Genomic DNA, 16,605 nt, shown 5'->3' with positions numbered 1-16,605 from the left:
TCTTTATAATACAATTCTCTCCCTAAGCCATTGCTCCTTCAGTTTACGTTGCTCAAGGTAAACTTGACCCTGATATTTAATATTGAAAGCAAATTTGGCTAAGCTTCAGAGTTCCTCAGTTGTGCTGTGCAAATCTGAAAAGATGGCAATATTTAATATTTGGGGGTCCAAATTTAGGTAAAAGGAACGTGTTGTAGATTTTCAATTTTGTGGTATAGGAACAGGGGTAGTTTTGTAATAGGGTAACGGTGGTGGGAATGCAGACCAGGTTGCAATAGTAAAAGGCAAATTATCCACTGAAGAAAAAAATTTGACAAAACCAGGAAAAAAAGTATTTGCTTATATAGTTAACGTAATTTTAGGTTTCATATGCATTTTCTTTTGTTACCTAAACTTATCTCTTCTTTATGGGGTAACCAGTAAAAATCATCAACTTTTTTTCTTTAAAACAGTCTTGTACATATAAATTATGGCAATATAGACATTTGACATAAATGCACATATTGTAAAATTTTAAACAGATGTACTCAGTACAGTGTAGAACGAGGAGCAGAAAGGGTTCAAATCTAGTTTCAGAGTTGTCACTGAATTCCTAAGGTTGTTAAATTTTTTGTAAGTCACTTAATTTCTCTCATCCTTAGCTTTCCTCATCTGTAAAATGAGGGATACTGGATTAGATGCCTTTGAAGACATTTCAGCTCTGAATTTTTAACACAAATGAGGTTTGACTTATTTGGTAGAATCACCTTGGAAAGACATATGTTACCTAATGGTTTATTTATTTTATTTTTAGTTTTGATTCAGTTCTTTTCCCAGTTTTTTTTATTGTGGTAAAATGCACAGTGCATCAAATTTACCATCTTAACCATCTTTAAGTGTACAGTTCAGCGGTATTAAACACTTCCATAACGTTGGGCAACCATTGCCTCCAACCATCTCCATAACACTTTTCATCTTGTAAAACTGAGACTGTATACCCATATACTGTATACAACTCCCCATTCCACCTTCCCTCTGGTTGATGGCAGCCACCATTCTACTCACTACTTCCATGAGTTTGACCACTCTTAAGTACCTCATATAACTGGAATTACACAGTATTTTTTTGTGTGACTTGCTTATTTCACGTAGCATATTGTCCTCCAGGTTCATTCATCTTGTAGCATATGTCAGAATTCCCTTCCTTTTTAGGCTGAATAATATTCCATTGTATGTGTGTGTCACATTTTGCTTATCCATTCTTCCGTCCATGGACTCTCTGGTGGCTTCCACATTTTAGCTGCTGTGAACAACACTGTTATGAACATGGGTTTACAAATATCTCTTTGAGACCCTGCTTGCAATTCTTTTGGGTATATACACAGAAGTGGAATTGCTGGATCATATGGTAATTCTATAAGGAACCACCATACTGTTTTCCATAGCAGCTGTACCATTTTACATTCCCACCAACAGTGCATAAGGGTCCCAGTTTCTCCAAATCCTTGCCAACACTTGTTCTTTTCTTTTTTTTTTGATAGTAGCCATCCTCCTGAGTGGGAGTCGAGATCTCATTGTAGTTTTGATTTGCATTTCCTAATTAGTGATGTTGGGCTTCTTTTCATATGCTTATTGGCCATTTGTTTATCTTTTTCAGAGAAATGTCCATTCAAGTCTTTTGCTGATTTTTTAATTAGGTTTTTTTTATTGTTGAGTTTAGGTGTTCTCTGGATATTAATATTAATATCATTATCATAAATATGTAATAGTAATTATTATTATTCTGGATATTTATACCTTATCAGATATATGATTTGCAAATATTTTCTCCCATTCTGTGGGTTGCCTTTTTACTTTGTTGATAGTATCCTTTGATGTGCAGAAGCTTTTAATTTTGATGTAGTCCAATTTATTTATTTTTTCACTTTTGTTGCTTGTGCTTTTGGTGTCGTATCCAAGAGGTCATTGCCAAATCCTATGTCATAAAGCTTTTCTCTTATGTTTTCTTCTAAGAGTTTTAAAGTTTTAGGTGTTACATTTAGGTCTTTGATCCATTTTAAGTTAATTTTTGCATATGGTATACAGAAGGGGTCCAGCTTCATTCTTTTGCATGTGGATATCCAGTTTTCCCAGCACCGTTAGTTGAAAAGACTGTCCTTTCCACATTGAATGGTCTTGACACCCTTGTTAAAAATCATTTGACCACATATGTGGAGGTTTATTTCTGGGCTCTCTAGTCTATTTCATTGGTCTATATGTCTGTCTTTTTGCTAGTACTAACTCTTTTGATTACTGTGGCTTTACAGTAAGTTTTTTTTAAGTAACTAATTCCTTTCTTTTATTGTGTTAAAAAAATGTAACATTGAATTTACCATCTTAGCCATTTTTAAGTGTACAGTTCAGTAGTACTAAGTATATTCACATTTGTACAACAGATCTCTAGAACGTTTTCATCTTGCAAAACTGAAACTCTATACCCATAAAACACTAATTCCCCTACTAGCTTTCTACTTTCTGTTTCTATTGAGTACTTTAGATACTTCATATGTGGAATCATATACTATTTGTCCTTATGTGACTGACTTATTTCACTTACCATAATGTCCTTGAGGTTCATCTCTGTTGTAGCATGTAATAGGATTTCCTTTGTTTTAAAACTGCCTAATATTCCAATGTATATATATTTGCCAATCTTGTTATCCATTCATCTGCTTATGGACATTTGAGTTATTCTACCTTTTGGCTACTATGAATAATGCTGCAATGAACATGGGTGTGCAAATATCTCTTCTAGGATCCTGCTTTCAGTTCTTAGGGATATATACCCAGAAGTGATATTGCTAAATCACATGGTGATTCTATTTTTAATTTTTTGAAGACTGTTTATAATGTTTTTCATAATGGCCACACCATTTTACATTCCCACCAGCATGGCACAAGGGTTCCAGTTTCTCCACGTCCTCACCAACACTTGTTTGTTTTCTGTTCTTTTGATAGTAGCCATCCTAAAGGATTTAAAGTGATATCTTGTGATGGTTTTGATTTGCATTTCGCTTCTGATTAGTGATGTTGAATATCTTTTCATATGCTTCTTGGCCATTTTTCTGTCTTCTTTGGAGAACTGTCTATTCAAGTCTACTGCCCCCCCCCCCTTTTTTTTTTGCTGAGGAAGATTAGCCCTGAGCTAACCTCTGTTGCCAATCTGCCTCTTTTTTTCCTTGAGGAAGATTAGTCCTGAGCTAACATCTGTGCCAGTCTTCCTCCACGTTATATGTGGGTTCTCGCCACAGCGTGGCTGACAAGTGGTGTAGGTCTGCGCCTGGGATCCTAACCCATGACCTTGGACTGCCGAAGTGGAGTGCACTGAACTTAACCACTACGCCATGGGGCCGGCTGCATTGCCTGTTTTTTAATTGGGTTATTTTGTTGTTGAGTGTAGGAGTTCCTTACATTTTATATTCTGCATATTAATCCTTATGAGATACATGATTTACAGATATTTTCTCCCATTCCATAGTTTGCCTTTCTACTCTGTTGATTGTGTCCTTCGATACAGAGAAGGCTTTAAGTCTGATATAGTTCCATTTGTCTATTTATGCTTTTGATTCTTCTGCCTGCTCAAGTCTGCTGTTGAATCCCTCGATTTAATTATTGTATCCTTCAGCTCCAGAATATCTGTTGCTGCTGCTTCATAGTTTCTGTCTCTTTGTTGATAGTCTCATTTTATTCATGCATCATTTTCCTGATTTTGTTTATTGAGCATCCTTATGACAGTTATTTTAATTCTTTGGTAATTGATATATCGCTGTTTCTTTAGTGTCAGTTTCTGGAGGTTTAATTTGTTCCTTTGATTAGGTCATGTTTCTGTGTTTCTTCGGACTTGGGTATTTAAAAAAACCAGTCCTCTCTCCTAGTCTTTGGTTTCTGGCTTTTAAAGGGAGGACATTTACCAGTCAGCCTAGCTAGAGATTCTGGAGAGCTCTCAAGCTTTTCTGGGGATAGATCTTCTCTGAGTGTACACATCTCAACTTGTTGAAGACGGTTGCCTGTTTCTTCTCAGGAGCTCCCTTCCGGTCTTTCTGAACTACTGCAGCTTCCTTGTTGCTTGAGAAAGCCATGGTACTGGGGCGCTCCCTATCTGTCTGTCTGTGCTATTGCAGGCTCTGGTGCTTGATCAAGCCAAGTGAGCTCCATTGTTATCAGAAGTCCCCAGCCTGGTACCTGTTTCTCTCACCACTTAAATTTCAGGCACAACAAAAACCAATCCCTTAGGCAGCCCCCTCGAAAAGTCAGAATTTTGGATGTACATTCTCCTTTTCTCTTTGCCTCCCCAAGGAGAAGCCAGGAGTTGAGAGTTTTCTCAATTGTACTGGGGGAGGAGCTAGGGTGAGTAAATGCCACAAATTTTCCTGCCATCTTTTAAAATATTTTTGAGGAAGGTTAGCCCTGAGCTAACATCCACCACCAATCCTTCTCTTTTTGCTGAAGAAGATTGGCCCTGAGCTAACATTCACACCCATCTTCCTCTATCTTATATGTTGGATGGCTTGATGAGCGGCATATAGGTCTGTGCCTGGGATCCGAACCAGCAAACCCTGGGCGACTGAAGCAGAGTGTGCAAACTTAACTGCTACACCACTGGGCCGGCTGTTCCTACCATCTTTAATGCCGTTCTTTTTGGCTGTGCGCTGGTCTGGGGTACAGGAACCTTTTAACTGGTGTCTGGATTTCTCACAAAGGTGGTTAGTCTGTGTATTTTTGTTAAGTCACTTTATGGGGAGAGGCGATTCCGGGGCTTCCTATTCCACCATCTTGGTTATGTGGTTACTTTCCCTATGTTTTTGTAGTAAGTTTCAAAATTGCTAAGTGGGAGACTTCCAACTTTGTTCTTTTCTCTCAAGATTAGTTTGGCTATTCTGGATCCCTTGAAATTCCATATGAATTTTAGAATGGATTTTTCTATTTTGGCAAAAAATGCGGTTGGGATTTTGATAGAGATTGCATTGAATCTGTAGCTCACTTTGGGTAGTATTCCTATCTTGACGATATTGTCATCCAATCCGTGAATGCAGGTTGTCTTTCCATTTATTTGTGTCTTTAATTTCTTCCAGCAAAGTTTGTAGTTTTCAGTATACAAGTCTTTCACCTCCTTGGTTAAGTTTATTCCTAAGTATTTTATTATTGTTGATGCTACTGTAAATGGAATTTTTTTCCTAATTTCCATTTTGGATTGTTCATTGTTAGTGTATAGAAATACAACTAATTTGTGTGTGTTGATTTTATATCCTGCAACTTTAATGAATTTATCAGCTGTAACATGTTTTTTAATAGAATCTTTAGGGTTTTCTACATATAAGATGATGATGTCTGCAAACAGAGATAATTTTACTTTTTCATTTCCAACGGTGATGCCCTTTCTTTTCCTTGCCTGATTGCTTCACCTAGGAGTTCCAGTAACTGTTGAATAGACATGGCGAGAGTGGGCATCCCTTGTCTTGTTCCTTATCTTAGTGGAAAAGCTTTTAGCCAGTCACATTTAAACAGAACCTTGTAAAGGAGTTTATAAAAGCATTTTTGGTTATAAAAACAATTTGTCAGATAGTCTGTTCTGTTTGAAAGATTGGTTATATTAGTGGGAAACAGCTTAAGTGAAAACTACATACAGCTCCCCTTTCCAGTGTTTCTCAGTGGGTAGGGGTCCTTCTGGCAGTCTTTTTTATGTTGGACAGTTGTGTGCATTGCAGGATGTTTGGCATCTCTGGGCACTAAATGCTGGTAGCACCCATAGTCATTATCTTAACCAGTATCCCTCCCTCCCCCCAGTGCCTCCTGAGTAACAGTGGAGAACCAGTGCTGCTTTCCTTCAGCCTAAGCTGTTGCACATTCTTCTTACCAGATACTCCTGCTTGTGCAGGCTTATCTTGATTCTGGGACCAGAGGTATGTCGATACTCTCACCCAGGCCCCCTGTTGTTATCTTTAGCCTCCAGCAGGGGGAGGCCTCATGACTAGTGAAGGAGGATGAAGTTAGTGATTGGGAGAATAGATTATATTTGGGATAAGGATAAAGGGCTTCTGTCTCACAGGACCCCTCCTGCCTCCCCCTGCCCCCAAAAAGGCAAGGAAAAAGAAGTCATTTTACATATTTAGTCTCCAGTTACCTTTGCAGGTGTTGTTTCGAAATGTTCATTCTTATACTTTATTCATTCATACTAGATTAAACTACAGGAGAAATTTTAAAAGCTTGGTAAGTTTTTTTTTTTTTTAATTTAAAAACATTTTTTGTTGGTTCACAAGGAAACAGTGAAGAGTTTCTTCTCTTCAGGCTTTTTGCCATTTATGGTTAGACTTTAGAGTTGCAACATATTTTTTCATTGCTGAAAGCACAGATGGTTCTGAAGTATTATTTGCTTTGCAGAGGATTCCACTGAGGAATCTGGCAGCTGCAGTATAGTCACTGACAACAGAACACTCACTGTCGGTAAAGCTACGCAGAGGTTCAAGGCTGTTACTGTTTTCTCTGATATAACTAAAGCATTCCTGTTAGTGATGGTAACACTGAGGTTAAGAAAAATGTGTACAAGATTTTAGATTAAATTGTGTGAATGTGGCCTTTTAAAATAATTTTCATACACTGCTTTTGTGTAGGATTTATCTCTGGCATGGTTGTTAGTACCTGATGCAGCCTTTTCTGACTTTCTAGGTTTCAGATGAATTTTTACGTTTTGTTTAGCCTGAATTTTCTTACTCAGCTTTCACCTCCCCTAAAGGACTTGGTGGCATTCCCTTCCCTCTGTCTCTCCTATAGATTTCATGGTTAGAAAGTTGGCCTTTATTATCCTTTGTGCTTTTTCCTCTTGCTAATTTCATAGAATGGTACCCTTTTGTGGCTATTTGTGGGTGGGGGTAATTAGTCAAACAACATAAGCTCTGTGGCTGGTCTCTCATTTAAGACCTTTAGAAAAATTAGATCTGGTTTTCATTTAAATGAATCACAGCAGATAACTTCATTTGTTCAGATAAATTTAGTAACGTGAGTTTTCGGGATTAAACTTGACCCATTTGAGGAAGACAGGTAAGTTTCTCCAGTTATTTAGGAAGATGTTAAAATTTTACGTGGTTTGGTAAAGGCAGAGATAGGAATTTTGTTAAGAGCTATTTAATTTTGTTAAAAAGTATGTAATTTTACTAATTTTGGAGATTGAATTTCCACCATACTTTACCTAAAATGCTAAAAAGTCTATAGGAAAGTAATAATGGAAGTAAGCAAGCATTGGGGTCAGGGTGGAGTCTTTTTGGGCAACTCTGTCTACATAGGACTTAGTACAACTGGAATGATCATGTGCTTATATTTAGTCAAGGGAGATTATCCTGGTTTAGGATCATGACTTGTCTCAGTCAGTCTGATGCCATGACCCTTAGGGATAATCTCTAACTTTCCTTGTTGGTTTTATGCTCATTGAATGACCTGGTTATGATCCGGCTTCCTTTTAGCTAGGCTTTAGGGGGAGCTGTTACAGGAGCAGCCTATTTACTTACTATAAACTTGTCTGTCAGCTTTTTATTTTGAAAAATTTCAAAATTTCAAACTTCAGAAGAATTGCAGGAATAGTAACAGTGAACACTAGACTATTGTTTTGTTTGTTGAACCATTTGATACTTAGTTGTTGGCTTCATAACCTTCCCCCTTACTATAACATTCAGCATGTCTTTCCTTAGAACAGAGGCTTTCCCCTGCATATCACAATATAATGATCACACTCAGGAAACTTAGTGTTGATAAAATACTATTATTTAATATATGGTCTATGGGGCTGGCCCCGTGGCCGAGGGTTGAGTTCGCGTGCTCCACTTCAGTGGCCCAGGGTTTCACCAATTCACATCGTGGGTGTGGACATGGCACTGCTCATCAAGCCATGCTGAGGCGGCGTCCCACATGCCACAACTAGAAGGACCCACAACTAAAAATGGACAACTATGTACTGGGGGGCTTTGGGGAGAAAAAGGAAAAATAAAATCTTTAAAAAAAAAAAAAAAAAGGTCTATATTAAAATTTCCCCTGCTGTCCCAGTAATACTCTTTATTGCTTTTTTCTCCCCACTCTAGGTTCTAATCAAGGGTCCTGCATTGCATGTAGTTGCCATGACTTGTTATTATAATTTCTCATTCTAGTTTTAGATATTTTTAAATAGGTTGAGATAATAGTTTAGTAAAAGCCAGGAGAATTAATCATTTGAAACTGATTTAAGAGCAGAAGTGCCAAAGTGGTTTTGAGGAAAGGGGTGTTTTATAGTTTGTTGAGACTTTAATGATCTGTTAAGGTACTAGACAGCATAAAATTTTAGGAATTTTTTAGGAACTGTTTTTTATATATGCACAAATATATTGGTGAAACTTTTAGTCTTGTATTTTTATAAATAGAGCCTTACTAACTCTGAATATTTATGAGTAAAAACTTATATGAAAGACATAACATAATGTGAAGTCCACCTGTCTGTAGTAGCCTGTCCTGGAAGTTCAGGTGGAAACCAGCTTGGAATATTCTGTAAAAATGAGGGATTTAACGTTCGATGATAAATGTGGCAAGTGAAAATAATTACTTGGTTTAAAATAACATTAAAGTATCCTTTACCTCTGCTTCATTTGATGGCAGAAGGTGACCCACCCACCCCTCTCACATCTCCCACACAGTTCAGGTGTGAGGAAAGAAGACTGGATAGGTGGGTGTGGGAGCGGCCTTTGCTTAAGAGCCCTACATTTCATTTAGGAACTAGTATTGCCCACGGGCGTAGCTTCCAAGTCCCAGCAGTAGAACACTTGGTTGCAAGTTACACCACACTCAGGGAAGCCCAAAGGTAGTGTGGCTTCCCGCCAAGCATTTATAGTTTCGTCATAGTTCTCTCGGTCCAGTGCAGTCCATCTATCAAGAGGCATTAAAAAGAATTTTTGTCATAAGCAGTGTTGCTGTTGATAACACAGCTGACATTCCTCCTTTATGGGAATTCCAGGGAAACAGAGGGTGAACCCAAGATCATTTGTAGGAGGAGAAGGTGTTTTGGTTTTCTTAACCCTTTGCTCACACTCTTTACTAGAGCATTTGGATTTTTTTTTCTTTCAGAGTGTTTAACTTTTTTATTTTGAAATAATTTCAAGCTTACAGAGAAGTTAAAGAATAGTACAAAGAACTTAACATATACCTTACACCCAGACTCACAAATTGTTAATACTTTGCCACACTTACTTTATTACTCTCTCTGAACTATTTAGAGTAAGTTCCCCATACCATGTTCCTTTACCCCTAAATACTTCGGTGTGTGTTTCCTAAGAACAAGGACATTCATTTATATAACCATCATAGTTATCAAAATCAGGAAATATACATGGACACAATACTGATATCTAATGTACAAATCTTACTCAGCTTTCACCATTTGTTGCAATAATATCCTTTATAGCTTTTTTTGTTCTGGGCCAGAATCCAGTCCAGGATCACACATTGCATTTAGTTTTCATGTCTCCAGTCTCCTTTATTCTGGAACAGTTCCTCAGTGTTTCATGACATGAACGGTTTTGAAGAGTGTACACCATTTATTTTGTGGACCGTTCCTCATATTTTCATATTAGATTCAGATTATCCATTTTAGAGAAGACTACCACAGAAGTTTTGGCACATCCAGAGGCACATAGCCTTGCTTTATCCCACTATTATTGATGTTAATTTAGATCAGTTGGCTTAAGTTGTATCCATCAGGTTTTTCCATGGTAAGTTGCTATTTTTCTTTTAGTAATGAATAAGTCATTTGTGGAGTTGATACTTTGAACCTATGTAAATATCCCTTTTCTAATCAAATTTTTACCCACCAGTGTTAATTTCCATCGATGACTCTTCCTGAATCTAAAGACGTATCCATCCAGCTGACTCGTTATTTTTCTCTGTCATAGATCAGCAGTCACTTTGTTTGATTTATTGAGAAATTATTTCCAGTGGTTTTACCGTTCTCAACTACTATAGAGTAACATAAAGTCCATCAGACTATATACAATCTGCAGCTCACTAATTGATCATGATTAGTTATTGTTATTAATAAAATGTAAAGGAATCAAGATGCTTTTTTAACATTTTTCCTTCTCTAGATGTTTGCTACAATCTGGAGGCAAGATCTTTCCTCAGTATGTGCTGATGTTTGGGTTGCTTGTGGAATCACAGACGCTGGTAGAAGAGAGTGCTGTTCAAGGAACAGAACGAACTCTTGGGTTAAATATAGCACCTTTTATTAACCAGTTTCAGGTAAGTGTCTAGAAGAGAAGTTCAACCACGTGGCTGTTATACACAGTCTGCCTTGTCTCTCTGTAGTTTTATCTAGTCACTGTGTTACTGGCTTATTAGGACAGTGATCAGTTTCCTAGAGCAAAGGAACTTATGTTAAAATCAACCTAGGGGTTAGAAAAGCCAAGGAATCCTGTCGTTCCTACTGACAAAAGTCTACAGATATTCCTCCTAACCACTGTAATAAATGAAAAATAGGGTACTGGGTTTAGTCTTATGAAAAAGCATGCTCCTTATCTAAAAAAGAAGCTGCCAGAAGAAGACCTGTGTTCTAAACTTGAACCCTCAATTGCATTAAGACCTCAGGCTGGCAGATGCTTGGTGTGATCGGCTAATGTCTAGGCAGTCAGACTGCAGGGGGCAGGAATGTAGGAGCCTAGGAAACTAGAGCTCAAGGCAAAGGCACCTCTGCAAAATACATACAAATACAATATACAACACAGTAAATAAAAGACAATACAGTTATAGTTGCCGTTTGGGAAACAAAGGGTCAAGATTCCTGGCAAAGGCACTAGCAGCAAAATACAAATTTGTGAGTTAAAATTGTGGATTTTTGTGGGAGTAGATGGAATGTCTAGAGAAGTTTGGGGTTGGAGACAGAGGTAGGAAATGGGTGGGAGACTGCCATGTAAGCCAGAGCTTCCCAAGTGCGAAGTGGGATGTGGAGTATAGAATTAAGGAAGTGATATCTAAAATTTTAATCTGAAGGCTGTAGACAGGAAGCTCTTGAATATGTATTGTTAGATTTTCTATGAACAATACTTGCTTAACAAATATCAATTTGTTGAGGAAATGCTTTTTTGAGGGCTGGCAAACTAAGGTATTAGAGTTTGTTTAATCTCAGTTTTTTGGGAGGGTTTACAAAGAGGATACACTTATCAGAAGAGAAGTTTAAATTATTTCTTTGTGCGGTCCAAAAATACTTCCATCTTCTATCTTTCTAGCTCATTCTCCTTGATCCTGACATCAACAATTCTTTGATTCCATCAGAGTCTATGATATTTTGATCCTACCATCTTTTCACTGTACTTCCCATCTCACATTCCTCCTTAACAGTTTATATTCTATGGTCTATATATTTTCTATATATCCTTTTTCTTCAGTTTTTCCACTGGCCTGGAAAAATCCCACCTTGGTTAAATCCAGCTCTCTGCCGTCTTTAGACCAGGACCCCGACAGCTGAATATGCTGACTGTGGTCTCACTTCAACTCATGACCACTCATCTTAAGAGGCTCCATAAACTTGCCTAGCAGTTTTACACTTCCCAGTCTACTCACCCATTTTCTTAGATGATATTGTCTCCTCTCCTCTGATGATTATCTGACTGCTACACAGACAGATGAGTGAACCAGTGAAACAAAGTGAGGTTGTAAAAGAAAAATGCTGTACAGAAAACAATAGAAATGTATTTATGCATTTAACAAATGTCTACTATATGCACTATTTTAGGTTTTGGGAATATAGCTGTGAAACTAAAGAGATAGTTCCTGCACTCATGGAGCTTGCTTTCAAATTGACAATAAACAAGAGATAGACAATAAACAAGTAAAAAGATTAGTATGATAGATGGTGCGAAGTACCTTGGACATAAAGCAGGTTAAGGGAGGAGATAAGGAGTGGGAGTCTGGGATATCTATTTTATATAGGTAATGCCTAAGGAAAGGACTCATGGATAAGTGGTATTTAAGCAGAGACCTGAAGGAAATAAGGAAGCAAACCATGTACAAGTGCAAGAATCAACAAGTGCAATGGGCTGAGGCAAGAGCAAGATTGGAGTATTCAGAAATACCAAGAAACCATGTGGGAGAGTCAGATGAAAGATGCAGTCAGAAAAGTATCAGGAGCCAGATCTTGTAGAGCCTTTGGTCATTGTAAACATTTTGGCTTAGTTTACTCTGAAGGCAGTGGAAAACAACTTGGAGGATATTGAACAGAGGAGTGACATGGTGTGACTTGTTTTGAAAGGATTACTGTGGTTGCTGTGTTAGGAGTAGACCACTTATGACAGCAAGGCATAAGATTATTGCAGTAATCCAGGTGAGAGGTGGTAGTGACTTCAGACCAGGGTGGTAGCAGTGGAGGTGGTGCACAGTGGTCAGATTGTAGATATATTTGGAAGGGAGGTTTTGTGATAGATTGGATGTAGGGTATGAGAAAGCACCTGGAAGAATAGTTACCATTTACTGATGGGGGAAAACAGCAGGAGGATCAAGTTGTATTTGTGTGTTGGTGGGGTCATTGAGCAGTTGGATAAGAATTCAGAGAAAGATCTAGATAAGAGAGAGAAATTTGGCAGTCAAATTTGCTAGGTGATATTTAAAGCCTTACGACGGGATGAAATCACCTTGGCACTGTATAGGCTGAGAATTGAACACTAGAGAACTCACAAAGTTATGAGTTCTAGACTGGAAATCTAGAATGAATTAGCAAAGACGACAGGAGTGGGCAGTAGGCTAGGTTGAGAAACAAAAGTGAGGACAGACTGAAGGATACCGGGTACAGCTGTGTGGGAATTAAGAGTGCAGGTGATGAGAGGTGCCATAGGAATCTAGGGTTTTTTCTGGTGATGGATATAAATAGGGATGAAGGGCAGAGGGAGAAGTCCTGGAACTGTCATGGAATTGCTGTGATTTTTTATGGGGAGGGAAGGTTGGATGCCCTTCCAGGATGCCCAGGGAGCAGTTGATGGATCTGTGTCCTCTGTTTCACCATGAACAGTTACTCTCTAATAGTTCATTCAAAGGGAAGAGTGCATCCTTTTTAAGCAACAGTTTCCTTTCTAGTTCAAATGAGACTAGAAGTATTAGTAGGAAGCTTCCATTGCTACTAAAATTGATGGAACACTTTATAGCAGTGCTTCTCAACTTTGACTGGACTTGCGGAACTACTGATACCTGGATCCCAACTTCAGGTCAGTGTGAGCTGTGGCCTGAGCAGTTGGACTTTTTATTTAATTTAATTTTTTTGCTGAGGAAGATCAGCCCTGAGCTAACATCTGTTGCCAATCTTCCTCTTGTTTTGCTTCGGGAAGATTAGCCCTGAGCTAACATCTGTGCAAACCTTCTTCCACTTTTTATATCTGGGTCGCCACCACAGCATGGCTGATGAGTGGTGTAGGTTGATGCCTGGGATCCTGAACCTGGGCCACCGAAGCAGGGCATGCCAAACTTAACCACTCTGCCATGGGGCCAGCCCCAGCAGTTGAACTTTTTAAAAGCTCCTTAGGTGATTTTAATTTGCAGCCGAAGTTGAGAACCACTGCCTTCTAGAAATTAAACCATTTTCCAAGTGAAATCCACTATTATGTTGTTTGGTTGAATTTGGCATATTTTCTTAAACAATTCAATAATTAATGTTGTTGTAGTATTTGCTTATTAGTTCATCTTTCTCACATAAACACATCCTTGGTTTAAAACTTTTGGAGCTGTTTGGCTTAAGTAAAAATTTAATCTGTTTTCATCCAAGCGAAGAATCTATAAATAATTAAAACCATAGCAAATTAACCTGCCTAAACTTTGGTTTGTTCATTCTTCCTATAAAACTGGAATCATGAAAGTCCTTATGCCTTAAGGTTGATGTGGGAATTAAATTAAATGAGGTAATAGATGTAAAAAGCATTGTATCATACTGAGCCAAGTACAAAGCAAGCACTTGATGAGCTCACAAAATTGTTTTGGGCCACAAAAAGAATTGAGTAAAAGTGAAAACTTTATACTTTTTTTAGGTACCTATACGTGTATTTTTGGACCTATCCTCATTGCCTTGCATACCTTTAAGCAAGCCAGTGGAACTCTTAAGACTGGATTTAATGACTCCATATTTGAACACCTCTAACAGAGAAGTAAAGGTAATGATGATGACTGTTGTCACATTCAGAATAATTATCTTAAACTAGGTAATACTTTACGTACATAAAAGTTTTAGCCACTTTCTTTAAAGATTTAAATGTTATTTCTTTTCTGAACAATATCTAAAAATGGGTCTGGGTAAACATTAGTGAATAAAATAGGCTATTAATTTGAATTGGGTGGTTAAATATTTCTTTATAAAATTTGGATCTAAAATTCACTAAAAAGACAGACTTTCTTATCCAAGTATACTCTATTTACTCTGATGAAATTTTCATGATTTCTTAATTTTCATAGGTACAAATTTGTAAATCTGGACAAGTGACTGCCATTCCATTTTGGTATCATATGTACCTTGATGATGAGATTAGGTTGGATACTTCGAGTGAGGCCTCCCACTGGAAACAAGCTGCAGTTGTTTTAGATAATCCTATCCAGGTGGAAATGGGAGAGGAACTTGTACTCAACATCCAGCACCACAAAAGCAATGTCAGCATCACAGTAAAGCAATGAAGAGCAGTTTTCTAATGAAAAACTGTTTTAAGTAGAACAGCAAGTACAGAATTCTTCTGGTCTGAATTAGTGGGACTGTAATCATAAAATGGAATATAAAGATGTAATTCTTTGTAATGGTGAAATATTTTTTTTTTTTTTTGAAATTGACATTAATAAAATCTATTTAAAAGATCTTAAAGAGTAGCATTATTATAAAAAGATTGCTGTAGACTTCCTTTCTGAAAAAGGCTGCCATTAACTTTTCAAATTAGGAAACTTTGGGCTGGCCCCGTGGCTGAGTGGTTAAATTCACATGCTCTGCTTCAAGCAGCCTGGGGTTTCGCGGGTTCAGATCCTGGGTGCTGACCCAGCACTGCTCATCAAACCATGCTGAGGTGGTGTCCCACATAGCAGAGCCAGAAGGACCTACAACTAGAATATACAAATACATACTGGGGGTTTGGGGGAGATAAAAAAAGAAGATTGGCAACAGATGTTAGCTCAGGTGCCAATCTTTAAAAAATAAAATTAGGAAATTTTGTTTTTATTGCTTGGTTTTACTTATTAAACACTTTTGTCTACACTCTAAAGCTATAAAGATAAGGGATTTTGAGTCTTCATTGTCATGTGTAAGTAAAGCAAAACTTAATTTTTTTAGGCGTTTTGGCTTTTTTTCTTAAATCCAAACTTAAAATTGGGAAACATTTAAAGTTGGCTTCCACCGAAGACAGAGGGCTATGGTTACCTGTAAATTCCAAGCTTGCTGCTTTTAAATACGTGGCTACTTCTCAAAAACCTTCTCAGATTTTGTTTTGGGAATGCAAACTTAAATAAGAATTTAAATTATAAGCTAAATGTAATTAAGAGAGTAAAAGAGTTAGGGACAAAATAAAATCTTCAGAGGCAGCATTTTTCCTGGTCTGCTTTGGCAAAGAAAAAGTAAAAAGCTAATAAATTCAAGAAAGAGTTAAACCTAAACCAGTATTTTTGAAAATTTTGATTTGGATGTGCAATAAGATATATATAATAATAGGTCCAATTTTTAAAGACTTGAAACAGGGAGATTAATAAGGAAGATGATTATCATACCTTGTATAAACTGTATGCTCTTTGGAAGTAAGCCACAAAGAAAATAAGATGGACTTTCTTCCACATTGCCTATTCTCATTTCCTCTAATGTCACTCTACCCAGCTTTACTTTCTATAGAAATGTTTTAGTTTATAATAGTAGACACAATAAAGACTTTGTACCTAATTACTGTGAACCAATATATATATGTGAATATGTGTATGCATAAATATATAAAGCAGAGGTTCTGAGAAATAATACTTGCTATTTGCAACATACTGTATTTTATTTTCAGTATAAAATGTTAAACATGAACCAATGGGTTGTGATTAGCAATTAGAGAAACTCTATCCTAAGTAATAAATTTTTCCCAAATAGCACCTACACATGTCTTCTGACTGGACTACTCAGCCGGGATTCATGTTTGCTGACACCTTTAATAGCACTGAGGAAAAGGAGACTCCATTTCTATCACAAGTTTCTTAGTTTAGTTATTCTTCCAGTCTTCTATCCAGTTTATTCTTTTCATCTCAAAGTCATGGATAACTTATTCCACTATTAGCAGTGTTGTAAATATTATTTTTAGATAGATAGTAGTTATTTTAGGATTGATAAGATTGGGTCCTAGGCCAGCCCTGGTGGCCTAGTGGTTAAATTCAGTGTGCTCTGCTTTGGCAGCCCAGGTTTGGTTCCCGGGTGCCGACCTACACTGCTCTGTTCAAGCAGCCATGCTGTTCTGGCAGCCTACATACTGAAAAATAGAGGAAGATTGGCACAGATGTTAGCTCAGGGCAAATCTTCCTCAGCAAAAAAATAAAAATAAGATTGGGTCCTAGATATTTCTCCTAAAAGGAATTTATAAGATAGAGGTATCTTTCATTGAAGGT

The 16,605-nt window shown here is 37.4% G+C and overlaps 1 protein-coding gene across 1 annotated transcript in view; it reads left to right on the top strand.

Annotated features, from left to right (window-relative positions):
* PRMT9 (protein arginine methyltransferase 9) overlaps positions 1–14,974 on the top strand; it is a 32,299-nt gene extending 17,325 nt beyond the window's left edge. Inside the window, exons 10-12 of the mRNA XM_046656715.1 lie at positions 10,113–10,266; positions 14,031–14,153; positions 14,452–14,974. Coding sequence (XP_046512671.1) covers positions 10,113–10,266; positions 14,031–14,153; positions 14,452–14,667 — 493 coding nt within the window. The 3' untranslated portion in view covers positions 14,668–14,974. The remainder of the gene's footprint in view (positions 1–10,112; positions 10,267–14,030; positions 14,154–14,451) is intronic.
* The last annotated feature ends 1,631 nt before the right edge of the window (positions 14,975–16,605 follow it).

Source organism: Equus quagga, chromosome 3 (genome assembly GCF_021613505.1).
Source record: "Equus quagga isolate Etosha38 chromosome 3, UCLA_HA_Equagga_1.0, whole genome shotgun sequence".
In the NCBI taxonomy this organism is placed as follows: Eukaryota; Metazoa; Chordata; class Mammalia; order Perissodactyla; family Equidae; genus Equus; species Equus quagga.
This window is presented reverse-complemented; position numbering and strand designations above follow the sequence as displayed.